A 16,821-nucleotide genomic window follows, 5' to 3' on the forward strand; every position below is an offset into this window, starting at 1 on the left:
CAAACATGCATGTATTGACTTTTGTATAATTAGTTCAAATTTGGTTTTTACAAGAGATATTAATATTAGTGAAGCATTTGTTTTTCCATGTCAAGTTACTTTACATAAAACCACAATATAGCTACCCACATCCAACACTCTACTAAATAACTCCCAGTAAAAATAAACTAGGTTGGTGTCTATATATTTTTTCATTTGCCCAGATTGGGTCTGGAATCATCATCTCAAAGCAAAGTCAGATGGTTATAAGAGACATCGTTAATGTCAAACTGTATTTTAACCATTATCAACAAATCACCAAAGAATAAACCAAGAATCAGACAGCTTTTAGTCATTGCATCTGTTTCATTATAATTTGAAGCCATTTTTCCTGGTGAGGTTCGGCCGCCTTTATAACTGAACATTTTGGAGTTTTCCAACATGTCAGTTCATATAATCTTCAGCCAGGTCCAATGTCCCTGCAAGTCCTCAAAACTTACACATGTGAATCAATAACTTTGAAGTAGTTTAGCATTGCATAGACTAACACAATTGGGGGGAAAACATCCAGATTTATAACTTGTTTTCTTTGATTTCTATCAAAGATTAACACTTCCTTGTCTCTCACTGATGAGGGTTGATAATGTTGTTCAACAGACATGACGGCTGGGTTGAGGTCTGTTCTGACTCCATCTGGTGCAGTATTATGCAGCGGCTCTGCAGTCTTTTCTTTCCACGTGCTCTCGTTTTCGGTTTCCTCTCATTAATGTTACTATCGTCCCCAAAATGATAATCGTACAGAAAAAGCTTTTGCCTGTGGTTGTACTTTCCGAGACCAAAAGAAGAAATAGGGCGTATTTGACATCTACCAAATGTACCAAGATATTAATGAATTACAAAAAAGAAAATGGTTTGATTAGATGATATTTTTTATTTTGTTAAACCCCCTTGATTTGTGTTTAGTATCTCTGAAACCACATGGCATTACGTACAGAAGGCACTTACAAAAACAAGTGAAATTACAGATTCCGTTATTAAAAACATTAAATTACTGATTAAAAAAAACTGAATGATAAAGACAAGTAATGACAGCACCATTGGCAATCCTTGAACAGTACATCCCCAAAAAGAATTAATTCAAAGCTACAGTACAATATGAACAATATTTATTTGTTAACAGTGTCATAATGCCCAAGCTAGGAACTTAAAGTATAACTTAATCACCAAAAGGAAAAAAAAAAAGAAGAAAAAAAACCCCAGTTTTATACATGTTTTTCACTAGTCAGAGGTTTGTTATATTCTTATATATTAGGCTTTATGGTTTGTGCCCTGTGCAAGTCCTGGTACATCTCCGTCAGGCGAGTGGCCTCTCTCTGTCCTGACAACAACGCACCATGGGCAGTGGAATAGTATTTTCTGTGGGTCGCCTCTCCAGCAAACAGGACCTGTAGGGGCTGAGGCAGAAGGGGGAAGGAGGAGAGATCGGAGTGAGCAAAAGCAGATTCAAAACAAGACCCTTCAGTGTCATTGTGGCATATATATATGGACTCTTCCCGCAGCCTCCCGTTTTCTATTTCTGATTGCCGTGTTAGCGCTCTGCGGGTACGAGCTGCAGCAGCTTTCCCGGGGGGCCTCTCGTTTCAGTTTTGACGGGGGTTGAAGGATGTCAGTGGAGAGGTCACACTGTTCCTTCGGCAGTGTCAAGTGAGTGCTCACTGCCTCCCACCCCCACACCCTTTCTCTCCGTCACCCACAATGCATCAGGTTTCGAGGTCTAGACTTCTGGCCAAGAATCCACATTCTTAACCCTCCTGATACCCAGCGTAGATGACACTGCTGCTCTGACCTCAATCACTCCCAGTGGAGGCAAACAAACATGTACAGACAGCGAGAGTACAGCCAGAGACGTGCTGTGGTTAAATCCCACTTTATTTCCCAGAATAATGATTCGACTGTTATTTTTCCGAAGCACCTAAAGATGAAACTAGCTATGTTTGGTCAAATGGTTTTAAACATCAATTGGGAAAATATACACCAGCTTTTACATTATTTTTATTTTGCAGTACAAACATACTGAAACTCAATATAAAATGAGAAAAACATTTGTCTTAGAAACATTATTTTCATTGAATTCTTGTCTAAATATTTTAAGCAAATAAAAACCTGTCGCATGAGACTTCTACTCTATTTATATATTTTGGCTAGGATATAGTCCGATACGTATATCAAAACAAACTCAGGTTTGATAGCTCCACAGCATTTTCATATATAAAACTTGTAAGCAGCACTTTGCAGTGCACATCATGTGTCTAAAGAAGTGAAAAAGCCCCAAATTATTGCATTTAACCAAACAAAGGTGAACTTTGTCAATATTTTTAGACTCTGGGTTTGCAAAAAATTAATGAATTAAAAAAAAAAAAAATGTGTTGCTGTGTACTTACTGGAGCCTTGGTGCACTTGGCATAAGGCAGCGGCATGGCCAGCCTCTCACAGTCTGCACCGCTGGATCCCACCCTGGTGAAGGAGTAGGAGCCTCGGATGTACGGGTTACTGCCCCATGAAGAACGTAGGATGCGACGAGGCTTAGGAATGTCAGGTTTACCTGTGGATGTATGGACCGGGAAAAGTGTCAGTACATACATGTTGCTTGAAAACAATGACACTCAAAGGAGAGTGTGGTGTATAAACAAAAAAGCTATTTACAGCCATGGTGGCAGCTCTTTTTCCAGAGTGTCAGCATTTTAAACGGTGGAACCCATCTAATGGCATAAGGATTTTGACAAGGGGGCAAGCAGTGACAAAACTTAAACTTCCTGTTAATGGTGGTGGATCAACGTTATCATTACAGTTTATTTTCTGAAGAGAAGAATTTAAATATTTACCAGGCTGAAGTTTCACTGAAACCAAAAAACGTCTTTAGTTAGTTTTGTACATCCAAGTCATCAGGGCCCGTTGTTTCTGGAGCAAGATGGCCTCTCCAGATCAGTACTGCGGCAGCTGAATCATTAGAGAAACCAGTTCAACTGGAGATTGTGACAGCTGTCAATTAAAGCAGTTTTCTGGGGCGTCCGATCTGCCGCCATTATTCAACACGTGTCCCACTAAAGAGTGGAGAGACACCAGTGAGTCTATATGTAATTCAGCAACAGCTGAAGGGATTTAACCACACTGACCTCAATGAGACATGCATGTCCGTGCATGTTTAGTTTCTCGGTGTAATTTACATTCTGCGGCTATACGAAGTCCACTGACCTGATGATAAAGGGAAAGTCGCTGTGCTGTTACTGTGACCTACTTCTGAAGCGGCCAAATGATAATCAGAGACTATTCTGTCACGCTAATCTCGAGCCAAACGTCAAACAATTGATCAAACACTCATTTTTGGCCTGATCTACTGTGCAAATGATCAAACACAATCTATTTTAGAGGTTTTACCTTCATGAATATTGATTATCAGGTGTAAATATATTGGGAGGAGTTGGTGATATATTCTCATAAGTTCTTCCATCAATAAGTTAGAACACAACCAGCTCTGATGCTATGCAAGTGTGTGTATCTTGGATTTGTGGATGGGACCAAATAAAAACAGACCTGAGTTATTCGGCTGTTTTATCTCACAACCTTTCCCCCCCCTGAAAATGCAGACTACGTCACAGCTGAAGAGCTTATGTCACATCCTTTCAATAAAACACAAAGACCCGACCCGTGTCACGGTCTGTATGAGTCACTAAGCTGACACACTCCAAGGTTATTGTTAGTACTAGTTTTCTCTGACTGACTCTTCGTTGAAAGAAGGAAGTTCATTTGTCGGTTCTTTTCTGTAAAATGATATGGAAATCAAGACTATATACACAATAGAATCTTCAAAATAGTAATAATAGATAATAGTATGTTCAGTTTCCATTACCAGATTAGACATTAGCAGTATATCAACAGAGTTGTGTTGATGTAGATTGTGTATGCTGTCTAGGTTTTAACTGCTTTCCCTGACAAAACAACAAAGCATCTTTGCTTCCGTTTACATGCTCTGACCCGTAAAGCGCCTCAGCAGCTCAGTGCAGATTTCGGCGATCGTTTCATCATCGCAGCGCTCCATGTGCAGCGCTTCCCGCCCGCAGATCCAGCCGCTCAGCATGTAACCGTAGCGCTCTGGTGGATGGAGGACGTCAAAGCTGCAGATCTTCTTGTACCACAGCTCCTCGGGGTAGGCCAGGGGTTCCAGCTGAGCCTCATCCTCCCACACGAAGTGGATGCTGTTGCACTCCGGGCTCCAAAAGGGCTCTTCGTACTCCAAGAATATTTTATCAGTGGTGCTGATGCCCAGCTTCTCAATGGCTAACACCTTGTCCCTGGGCAGTGAGGGGGAGAACAAGGCCTCATGATTCTCCTTCAGCACGCCCAGAGAGGTCGTGACGATCACGTGGTCAGCCGTGATCCACTCCTCGTCCTCGCACTCCAAGCAGATGGGGTGACCCAGGATCAGAGGGTGTTCGTGAGCTTGGCAGCCGTGGTTGTTTTTGTTGTGGTTGTTGTCCTGTTGCGTTTCGCTGCTCCTGGCGTTCACCTCCTGATGCTGGGCCGAGTAGTTCCAGTGGACGCAGCGGACTGGTTTGCTCAGGCAGATGGTTTTAGTGGGGATGTCCCGGGCCAGGAGCTCCACAATCTTCATGAAGCCTTTCGGAATGACATAATGTGCACCGGGGATTTCTGTCCACTCTCCGAACTCACTCAGAGACACTTCGTCCATACTGGGAGAACTGCTTTCACAACTTTCCACCTGAAAAATTAGAACACAAAATAGTGTTGGTGAAGATGGACACTTTAGGATAACAGGTGTGGATGAGTGACTTGAGAAATGTATTTTCTGTATTAGTATTTGGAGAAGTGCGCCATGCCCAAAACTTATGAGCTACGGTGACGACTTGTGTTTTTACAGGTAAAGGCTCCTGTTCCAATCAGAGCCAACACAAAAAAAATGGCTTCCATCTTGAAATATCCAAAAGCCGAAAACTGGATTTCGTCATAGTTTTACACTGATCATAGTAGTAAGTAATACCGTGCACCAAATTGCTGCTGGACGGTTGTAATTAAAGTAGGACAACTGATCAGATTAGATCAATGTTTGTAAAGTCACCTTGTCTAAAATTTAGGCTTGATTATTATTTAATATTTATAAGTGGGGGGGTGTAATGGTTTTCAGACGTCTGATTGCAAAAACCGCTCACTTCACAGAGATGCGTGTCCATCGCTGTGAAGTGAGCGGTTTTTGCAATCAGCACACACACACACACAGAGACACACCTTGAGGTACTGTTGAAGCATGGACAGTTTGAGCTTCCTGGTGCTCTCACAATCATCGGGATCCAACATGATCCTCTTGCACACCACGTCTCGAGTGAAAACGCCAACACTGTTCTGGCTCTCAGCACAAACTGGCTTCCCATTCTGGAAGAACTCCTGAGTCAGCTCGTACACCTAAAGAAAAGCAACAGGGGAAAGGGTCATCGGTGGGGAGAAGAAGGAGGAGGAAGGGGGGGAAAAAAGCAGAGGCTGGTGAAAACAGGAAGAAGAAGAAAACCAGTTTAGTTCGGTTCATGGTGGATTACTTTAGGGCAGATCATACTTTACTCATTCAGTTAAATGACTCTTCATATTCATCATTTGGACAAACAACAGTTGTGTTGGATAATGCCAGACTTTTATTCATTATACAATCGATATCTTGTTGAGGTAAATTTATTTTCGGAATTGATACAATGGTATTTTCACCAGATAAAAACACACAAGGAGCTTTGTTAAATGTAAGAAGATATCTTATTGATTCATCTATTATATAAGACGACAAAGATCTGCTAAATAGAAGCACCTGTCACATTCTTTATTTGGTTAATTTTGTAGTTCTGAGACTGACCTGTACAGAGGCTTTCAGACTCATCATCTAGTAAAGCATTCACACAACCTAACAGAACTCAAGGTCCATATATTGCGTCACGGCCAAGGTTCAACAACATTTCGGACTATATCCTTATAAAGTTGATAATTTACTTTGTGTTCCAACAATTAATCACCAAGAGTCAGTTATGCATCGACATGACAAGTGAAACCATTAAACCAAAGAGAGGTTAATCTTGGTTGAACTGATTCCTGCTCTCAGAATAAGTTGCACAAGAATCAGTAAGGGTTCAATGATGTGTGTTTTATAACGTGGAGCACAAGTTACGATGGTAGTTGTTCTCTGAGCCTACAGAATCACAAACAACTACTACAAACACAGAGTATTGTGTGCATTCATGCTTCAACAAAAGGTTAAAGACTAAAATCTACACCAGTTATGTCAGAGAAAACTTCAGCAGATGTTTGTCTATGTATTTAAGATTCCAGCCACAATGACTGTGGGAGCATCATATCTGGACCCACTTTATTTTTATGATCCCTTATGCAGACAAATAATTGGAAAACTCATATTACTCAGTACTAGACAGTATAATAAATGGTCTTGCATTTATTAATGGCTGCACAACGTGTGTATCTTCCCTACCAGCTAGTGTAATTCAGGGTTGTGTGGACTGGAGTCAGTCCCAGCTGACTACGGTCGGAGTCATGGTACACCCTAGGCAGGTCCCCAGACAAACATTCACACATTTAAGACCACCAATTGGCCTCAAATGAATGTTTTTGGATGCATGTACAGGGAGAACATTAAAACTCCATACAGACACACCCTCAGGCTCCACCTTGGACTCGGACCTCAGATATCCTCACTATGAGGGGAGAGTGTACTACACTGGTGTGAATTGCTTTATTCACATTTCTCGGAGACATTCAGCTTCCATGGAGACCTTTGTACCTTCATTGCAAGTTTAACTCTGCAACGCTAACAGTCTTAACAACATTTGACTTCACAGTGAGAGAGCAATGTCCCCGACGTCCACATTATGTGACATAATTCAATTTGCATGCTCTGGTGTTCGCCGGTGTGCTTTTGAGCAGAAAACACAGAACTAATGTGTGCATCACTTTGCGGGTTTGTGCACACGTGTCCCCTCACCTCGTTATACAGGTCACCGAACTCCTCCACCAGGTCCTTGGGGATCCTCTTCCCATTGTTGGTCTGGTAGTGAGCCACACCGTTCGTGGTGTAGAGGCTGATGCGCTCCACATTCTGCTCGCCGCCTGTGGTGTGCTCGAGCAGCCCGTTGTCCTCAGCCAGGTGGTACACTGGGTTCCCACTGGCGCCATGGATCCAGGTGGCTCCGAGTTCCAAAGTAGTTCTTCCTACAAAACAGGAAGAAGTGGCAGACGTCCATGTGAGATTGGGGTATGTATAAATAAATAAATACAGTTTAAAAAGCAGGTTGAAATACAGCAATGTAAGAAGTCAACAGAAATAGCATTAACTTACGACATTTTAGAATACATACATATACACTGTATCATATGTGATTTATATAATGAAAACCGACTGCTTCCTTACGTTGTCCAATTATATAACAAGCATGAAAACACACATTTATATAACAAACAGTTATTCCAGGAAGATAGGTTTACATTTGACCGAGCCAAATGAGCACGTTTTTAATGTGCACAAAGAAACCAACACACGCTCTTTCGCCACTTGATTGGTCTTGCTGGTAAAAAGCATTTATCAGGATGGAAGTCTGAGGGAGATGCACTTCTCTGTAAATCAGTCTGTTGCTCATTTGATTTAGATAAGAAAATCTGCAAGCATGAGCGAAAGCATGTCTTGTCGACACAATTACTCCTCTATATGGGAAGAGAGAAGTTCAAGGCAAAGGGAGGGGAAGATGGCCTCACCGTGCTGAACACTCTGAACTCTCCCTCCGACGTGGTCCGACGCCTCTAGGACAGTGACATCGCTGAAGCCGTTTTCCAGTAGGACCTTAGTTGCAGAAAGGCCAGCCAAGCCGGCACCGATCACTACTATTCGAGGCTGCCGATGAATACGAAGGCCGCTACTAAGAGGATCATCAGTGCTGTCTGATGAAACTTCACAACTTTGCATGCCGTCCAAGCTCCTCTTCGATGAAGTCTGAGGAAGAAGTCGAGAAAAGACCTCAGTTAGAGCAAGCTGCAACAAACTGACCGAAAGAAATTAAATGGTTTGATAGTTAAACTACCCCTCTCAAATTTGATGGAGAGTATACCTTTATAGATATAAGCTTTGAATTAAACCTCGGCTGGTTTAGAGCGTCGCACTGTGCTGCACACCAAACAGGAGCATGTTACCCCACGCATAAAACCTTTTATTATAATCCAGGTGGACGTTTTCATCTCATTATTAACCTTACCTCTGGGAGCACTGTTCAAATGTCAATGTAAAAATTATCTGAAAACATTTATTCCATAAATGTTTGTCAAGTTAATCCTCTGTGCATACAGTGTATACCACACAAGATAAGAACACTCTTGTGCATATATAACTTCTGATGGAGACACAAAACAGACCACTGTTACTCTGACCCACAAAATAAAACTCAGTTAAAAAAAAAAAAAAAGGTTCTCCCTTTACCAGTGCACCTGCAGTACAAGTGAAGCTCTCTGGAGTCCTCCTGTCTTTTGTATTGCTAATTAAGTGCCGTCCACAAAAACCTCTTTTATAGCTGATAAGTACAGCTCATTGGTATCAACGCTCAAATGACCTATAGTTACTGTCGTGTTTATAACCGTGATTAACTTAATATAGTCTCTCTTTTTTCCATGGCATGTTTACATTGTTCTCTCTGCTTGCCGTGTATCACTGTTTATTGAGCATAGGACCAAATTAGAGGACCAGAGACAGCACTGTTATTTCCAACAGAGAACAGACTATACACACACACACACACACATACAAAACCCACCCCTACCACAATCCCTTTAATTATACTGAAACTGCTTGGCGACACCAGCATTTGAAAACACGAGAGATCTTGTTACTGACAAAACTGCTTGCAGTGAATGTATGGACAGCTGTGTGTGAGACAATAACAATGTGGGAGTTTGTACAGAGCACATTTCTGTTAACCCAATAGAGACATGTATTGAGCACCAATATCATGTGGTAGTTGTATTTGTAGTATATTGATAGAAAACATCATGGTCACTGTGATCCTATTGCCTTTTTAACATGTTTTCCCCTATATACCAACGTGCATGAGCAACTGTATCAACTGTTTTGAGGTAACCCAGATACTGCTGTTACACAATTCATGCACACATATGCACGTACTCGCGGCTTTGTTACCACAGCAACGCCAAAGAGATGGCAGTACCCGTTATACTATGCAGAAAATACACATGAAGTTTGCCTCGGCTTGAGGTCATGTTGCAGACTTGATTTAATGAACATTCAATTGTGTTTGTCTCAAACATGAGCAGCGCTCTGTAAATGAAAACCTATGTGGTTGTACTGACAAAAATAAAATGTATATATTCTACAAATCCAGCTTACTGCCACACGACAAAGTTACCATAACTGATGATTTGAACTTTATTTAAACTTTGGCATTCAGAAAACTATTCAGGGAGGAAACCACAAGCCAGCACTTCAACAGAAAACCAGCACGTAAGAAACTGTGACGTCAACATGGATGTCGCACACAAAGCTTTCTGTAAATCTGAATAACCTAATGTTTAAACTCTGCCAGAGTGGGAAATGACCAGTGACCTCCAGCTCAAGAGGAGAGATGAACATACTAATCTGCACTGGTCGACACGTGACATCTGACCCGACTGCACAACCTTTATCCTGCATGTGGGTCGGACACAATTTGCCGAGGAGACCATCATTTGAAATGTTGTAAACCGTCATAACATGAGGCTATAATATTCCACCACAGAGATGTTGTCTATAAGTTTGAGGGCAGTGTTCAGCTGTGGAGTGTGATCTTGTTCATCAATGAGTAAGACTGTTTAGCAGCAATACCAGATTTTCACTTGATCAGTGTTAATATTGTTTCTTCAACTTGTCAGACGACGACTAAACCACAAGCCCATTTCCTGACTGTTTAACACTTTACTTGCTCTTTTTAAAATAAAGCACTATAATTCTAATGAGTATGACAAAGTATAACCAACGTCGCTCATTCATATATATTCAGTCTTGAGAAACGAATGTCCTGACTCACATGGAGTTTAATTCTGCAGATATAAACACAATGCGACCTTCTACATTGCATCCTTGTGGTACCAAATGAAACCCAGCCTCAGTTCCACTTCCGTCTTTTTAGCTGAAGTTAATGGTAGCCATGAAGGATTTATGCATTTAAAATCTCTGCACTAATCAAACAGTAATCAGTTGTATTCCCAAAGTCTGAAGTTAAAATGCAACATCAACATGAATGGACTCATTATTGGACTTCAAAGAACAGTGAAGGGTGGTGCTGCTCTTCTGTATTTATTTCTGGAACAATCTTATATTGATAAACTAATAAGCTCAAAACGTAACAGATGGTTAAAGATGTAAAAAGGGTCTTTCTGTACTTGTCTGTTGGCACATGTTGGTTAAGTAACAAGCAAGTTTGTTTCTTTTACAGCTTTTATCCATTTTGTTAAAGTTTGTTAAACTCATCATACTTTATCAATCACTTTGATGGACATGTGGATCGTTCTTTCTAACAATTTTTTTATGCTACTTTCTTTAATTCTATTTTTATCAAATGTTTTGGTTTTCCATGGTATGATTTCTAGGTTTTCTTCTGCTCTCCGTGTGATTTGTGGTTTTTCTTCTGCTGTCCTGCTTGCTGCTGTCACACTGTAAATTTCTCCATTTGTGAGACAAATAAAGGATTATCTTATCTTATCTAATCTTATCTTCCAGGCCACCACAAGTCATCCAGGTCTGTAGTGTTAGAAAGATATTTTCACAAATGACTCTTTGTGTGTGTGTGTGTGTGTGTGTGTGTGTGTGTGTGTGTGTGTGTGTGTGTGTCTGTGTGTGTGTGTGTGTGTGTGTGTGTGTGTGTGTGTGTGTGTGTGTGTGTGTGTGTGTAAGCTGATGTCATAGGCCACATAGGCTCAAGGACAGGCTTCAGGATATGTAGTACACATGCCAGGCCTTTCGGGGTGCTGTGACTCACCAAACACATCCAAAAATGCAGAAGAAGACAGAGCACATAACACATAATAAATATATATATATATATATATATATATATATATATATATATATATATATAAACAAACTTCGAATCAAATCAAATTCAGACAGTCCTCATCATGGCCGCAACACAAAACCCTCCTGGGGTTACACGATGTACAGACTGTGTAAGGTCATACAGAAAATCATCTTGCGTTTTTCTCTGGGAAATAATGCTGGCTCTAAACCATTTCAACTGTAATGCCTTCTTGTCCCATCATGTGGAAAACTCCGGATCAAAGCTTCACATGTCCATTCACACAGAATTACGCTTTTAATGCCGACCTGACCTAAAAAAAAATAAAGCCCATTTCATCACCAAACGCAACTTATTTGGTGAAAATATAAACAGCGCCGCCACAGCAAGGAGCCTTACTTTTCTACGATATGAATGGCCTCAAATATGTGGTTGACTTTCTCAGATGTACAGATTGTACATTAAAGCGTTTGATCCCTGTGACACACGGGACTCTCTGACAGATTGTGCATCCCTCCTTCCTTGCTTGTAATTCCATAGTTGGTTAATTCACTCATCACATGTCACCACTCCACACTTTATGCCACCACTGCAGATCATTGTGTGGGATGGAGAGGCAGCCATTGGGTGGGGTGAAGGGAAGAAGAGAGAGATGGGGGGGCGGCCATTGACCTAGAAATCTACAATCTACAGTACAGAGTGTCTGCTGGAGGACCTCACAAGAGAAGAGCCAGTCGGCTTGAGAAGGAATGTTTGACACAACTGTAACTGAGCTCCTAGTTCTCTCATCCTTCCCCGCTCCCCTTTCCTTCCCTCCTTTGATTGAGGACACGTCTCCTTCCAGCTGTGTCCACACTCCCTTCTGCATTTCCTCTGTCCAGCCCCGTTTGAGTACGAGCATAGAAAAACACTTCTATAGTCCCACATGAAAACACTTGCAGTGCAGCTTCAGGGCTTCGTGCCAACAATTAAACATTCCCCACTTCTCTCTGAGCTCCAATTTTCCCAAGCTGGGATGATGTAGTGGAAGTACCAGTCAGACAGACGTACTGCTGTGCTCTTGTACAGGTTGTTCAACTGAAGCTGATAAAAAGTACAAGAGTGTTCTGAGATACTTGTGTTTTTTGTTTTTGTTTTGTTCGGGGAGGGGGGGGGGTCTCCTTGGGTGACATGCAAGGATACCCACAATATACAACAATTCTTAATCAACATTGGTATAACGGACTACATTGAGTAGTCAGAACAACACTTTGTAGTAGTCTGTATTTTTCTCACCTTCTTTCAGCTTTTCGTCTGACTGATTTGCTGGGTGACTGAGGCCGGCATACAGTGGCGATATAGCAGCCTCTTCTCAATTCGTCCACCTCCGTCATATTTAGCTTCGCCTCTTTTATTTCATTTACTTCATCTACATTTTGCACAACCCAGGATACAAGCAACCTTTACAGAATAGATTGATATGAAAGGAAGTTGCATCCATGAACATGCACTGCAAGCGGGATATTTTTACTAATCACTTTTATGGTATTTGTTGTGCAGTGAAACAAAAACTAATTTATTTCCAGTATACAGCATGAGATTTCATTGTGTCTCTATGGGTTCATGGCTTGGGTACTATCTTAACGGGAATGACTATAGACTAATCCAAGTTGGGTGACTTCACTGTGCTAATGAAAGAAAAGCTGGATCTTTAAAAAAAAAAAAAAAAAAAAAAAAAAAAAAAAAATATATATATATATATATATATATATATATATATATTGAGGTGAACCTTTGGGTTTGACATTGTTGTGTTTAAAGAGGCACTATAAACAATCCAAATTAGGGGGTCCAAGTCAAATCCAGTGGGTGGCAGTGACGTGTGGTGAGGTTCATGGCTGGTGAGGCACTGACTCCTCTGGAGTCAGATTTACAATTGTAAGAACTGAAAAGAGCATCTTATTTCACTATTCATCCAACGGCATGCAACTGTTAATGCTTCATATCCCATCAGCATTCCTCTTTCAATTACTCTTGCACCAACACAAACATAAACACAGGAACATATTTGTCCTACGAAGAAATTTTCTTTTATAGAAATGGATAGAGCATGTGTCCAAGCAATTCCTATTTACTGTAAACTGATTAAAGTATAGAGATGTGTGCAGCACAGTCTAACTTTAAATTCTGGTGCTTTAATCAAACTTGAATAAAGGTTTTCTATCAAAATAAGAAAGAAATTATTTTAGGCCAAAAGTTTAGTTATCAAATACTTGATTTTTTTTTTCTACTTACTATTTTATTTAAAAAAAACAACAACAAAAAAACTCAGTCTCAATGGAGGTTATGACCAAAATCCAGTTCACCTATGCGCCCTTGAGTTGAGGCTGGGTACCTGCCTGCCAGTTTGCATTGGATCACAGATCGCAAATCAGTGGAAAATATTAATATTTATTTTCTGTACGTTTTTTCTTTTTTCTTTCATAATGGCCTCACCTGCCAGCAGCTTCTTCGTGGCTTAATTCCACCCATAGTTTTGTGGTACAAACACTTATTGCAGGCTATAGGGCAAGTTGCTCTGACTTGCTCGAAAGGAAAGTTGAGTGGAAGGTACCCCAGGTTAAAACCCTTATCACAGCAGAAAGGACATCATTAAAGTTGAAATAATATCATGCATTATGCCTTTAAAATGTTTTTTTTTTTTAGCTGTTAGGATCTGGAGCATTCCACCACTTTGTTGAGAGATGAAGAAGTAACAATCTATCCTTCATTGACTTTATCAGTACACGAGTATTCCAGAGCAGAAACCAAAGAAACAGAAAAGAGCTTTTGTTTTGAACAATCATGATCTTTGCTGAGCTTTTAGTATTAAAATCCATGTGATTTAAAAATAAAAAAAAAATAAAAAAATGTCCCCCTGTATTTGAAAAAAAAAAAAAAGCAAAACAACAGAGGAAACAAGTGAAAGTTTGAGCATCAGATGACAGAGGCAGGAGCAGTGGAAACAAAGCAGTTTACAGTTTGACGTGAACAGCTGTGTAGTCGCTCACTGCCACGTAGAAACCGTGATGTCAAAGCGGCTTTCAAACAAAGCAAACTTAACTCTCAGTAATTGTCTTTGGGTTAAAAAAAATTAATTTAATTAAATTAAACAAAATCACGTGGAGGCAACAAAACAAAGCCTTGACCGTATTAAAGCAATAATAAATAAAAAAAATAATAACCATAATAATAATAATCATAATATTGTGGTCATCAGCAAATCAAACACACGCGCGCGCGCGCACGCGTATACACGGGCTGCTTTCGGCTCATCGTTTGTATCAACACAAACAACTATGTGACATTTGATAATACGTGTCGCCACACAACAACTCTAGTAAATATTACGCGCTGTCAGAGTATCCCTGCGATTTGCGATAATAAATAAGCTGCCGTTTGTTTTGGTTCTAATCACAACATCCCCGAGCGGCCGCGGAGCGATCAATGCCATTCCTCCGCTGCCTGTTTCTAACAGAGGAGCTGTTTACCTGACTCTCTTGGTCTTCAGTTTTTAAAAAGCTCCGCTTTCCTTTGTGCCGTTTCTTTCCCTCAGACCGGCTCCGCTTTGTATTTATGCGTGGAAACCAGAAGCAGCCAGTTTCGCCCTGGCCGCTGCCTCCTCATTAATTATACATGAGCCGAGTGACGACAAGGGCCTGCCCTCCACTCAGTAATCTCTCTCTCTCTCTCTCCCGCTCTCGCTCTCTCTCTCGCTCTCGCTCTCGCTCTCCGCCATCATTTCCTGGCACACTGATGAAATTTCATCATGGCCACTACATGACCCCTGACCCCTAACCCAAACCCTGACACACGCACACACACACACACACACACACTTTAGTGCCTCTCGGGTGCATTTTACTGACGTACAGTTAATTCCTTGAAGATCAACTGAAATCCTAACCATGATATCTGACTAATAATCTGACTTTAACCTCAAAATGGGCCGCGGCAAATCAACGCAGCATAATGACACAATAACTGTAAGCGGCTCGCACTCTCACATCAGAGTTGATCTTGATGATGTGTCTCAACAATCTGCTGCAGCTCTTTCTCCTCTCTGCTGTGGTGCACTTGTAGGAAGGCGAGTTTCATGAAAACATGTAGGTCACCAATAAAGTGCTGTGGAAATACAGTTGTTATTAATGACAGGTGTCCTTTAAGTACCTGGAATTTGAATACATTTTCTTGAGTACATTGACTACTACTGGGGAGTGCAGACAAGTTTGCACAAGAAAATATGTTTATCTATTTTATTTTGATTGCATGTGACATCATTCAAACATAAAATCAAACCTTTATGGGAAAAACAAAAATAACTTATTTACTTACACACTCCCATTGTTCACAGACACGGAAACAATGTTTATTGATTGAAAGAGAGTGCACTGTAATGCATTATAAATTCCAAGTTCATGACAGTAAAACACATTAATCCTTGTTAGAGAGATACAAATAATAATTTTTAAAAAATGAATCTAAACTAAATATACTCAATCAAGTAAGTGTATTTATGGTTATTTGCATTCATAGAAAGGATGCATGGTGTCTTCTTGGTGACAGTGTTATAAAATTGACAATGGTAACAGTGGCAGAGTTGTTTCATGTTGTCGGGCAGGAAATCCTGCAGGAAGTGGGAGCTGTTTGTTTTGGTGGGATGACCCTAACTATTCCACAAGCCCCCCCCCCCCCCCCCCAGCTAGTTTGTCCCTAGGTCCAAGCCCATAAATCAACAGGAAGCTGTGTGGATGATTCAGTCGCATGGTGCACCTCTCGAATGTCATCATCAGCGTTTGTCTGCATACAAGTAATCCCTGAAGTTCATCTTGCGGGTCTCCTCCCTTCCTGTTCAGTCCTTTGTCTATGCTTTGTTGTAAGAGGGAACCTGGGCCCTCCAGTCGCTTGACTAATCCAAAGAAAATGATACAATCAGCAAAAGTCAACCTGAGAATTGTTGAAAAGGGCTCATTAAAAAGTGAGACGCTATAGGATTTGCAATATGTCACCCATTCTTTAGGGTGACTTACTGTGCATATCTTTGTTTGAAGAAGTCAAATGTTGCTACAGTCACTCAAAGTCACGTCCGCATATGCCAAGTCAAAATGTCAAGGAGGATGCATAATTATCACTGGGAAAATAAATAGATTTTTGGCAATCTATTGTCAATTTCCTTTCATAGAAGTCTCAGTTTTCATCCTCTGAACTCTGTTTCTATTTCTGTCAGAGCGCTTTTGTTTTGTTCAGGTCAAATGGACTGTTTCTATCTTCACTCAAAGAAAAAAAAACATACAACAATAAATGTCATCAACCTGAGTCTTTCTGGCTTTAGCTTATTTTCCCTGATGAATGTGTGAGGAGAAATTATCATGGGGTATACATGCTACAATATCCCGTTACACTGAGATGTCCTGCGTACAAACAAAATTCCATATACTGACATGCGTGAAAACACATAGAACTACACTCACAGCCGTTTCACTCACAGAATAGAGAAACAGGGAAGATAAATGTATTATCTCCCACTGAGTTTAAAATAATTCGGTAGACGACGGGATCACCGCTTGTGACGGACAAGTCCACACAGTAAAGGCTGAAGGTGATGCATTCACTCACCTCACCTCACTTCCTTGTTTGCAGACAGCCACACCCCAAACATTTCATATTCACACCACACTTGATTTATTCCCTTTATTTATAATTGATTTTT

The 16,821-nt window shown here is 40.7% G+C and overlaps 1 protein-coding gene across 7 annotated transcripts; it reads right to left on the reverse strand.

Annotated features, from left to right (window-relative positions):
* Positions 1 to 896: 896 nt before the first annotated feature.
* smox (spermine oxidase) lies at positions 897 to 14,672 on the reverse strand. Of its 7 annotated transcripts, none has more exons than XM_080520508.1 (7): positions 14,603 to 14,672; positions 7,795 to 8,029; positions 7,028 to 7,254; positions 5,281 to 5,454; positions 4,012 to 4,756; positions 2,421 to 2,581; positions 897 to 1,433 (listed from the first exon to the last, which is right to left on the reverse strand). In XM_080520508.1, the coding sequence occupies exons 2-7, from the start codon at positions 8,000 to 8,002 to the stop codon at positions 1,281 to 1,283; spliced, it is 1,668 nt and encodes a 555-aa protein (XP_080376634.1). In that variant the 5' UTR covers positions 8,003 to 8,029; positions 14,603 to 14,672; the 3' UTR covers positions 897 to 1,280. The 7 variants fall into 7 exon arrangements, 4 of the variants coding, with proteins under 4 accessions (XP_080376634.1, XP_080376636.1, XP_080376635.1 ...); XM_080520510.1 differs by lacking the exon at positions 897 to 1,433 and adding an exon at positions 2,862 to 2,976 and having other exon boundaries at positions 2,444 to 2,581; XR_013937212.1 differs by lacking the exon at positions 897 to 1,433 and adding an exon at positions 2,862 to 2,976 and having other exon boundaries at positions 2,568 to 2,581; positions 3,153 to 4,756.
* Positions 14,673 to 16,821: the final 2,149 nt, after the last annotated feature.

The sequence above is a fragment of the Blennius ocellaris genome (assembly GCF_963422515.1).
Source record: "Blennius ocellaris genome assembly, chromosome: 3".
NCBI lineage: Eukaryota > Metazoa > Chordata > Actinopteri > Blenniiformes > Blenniidae > Blennius > Blennius ocellaris.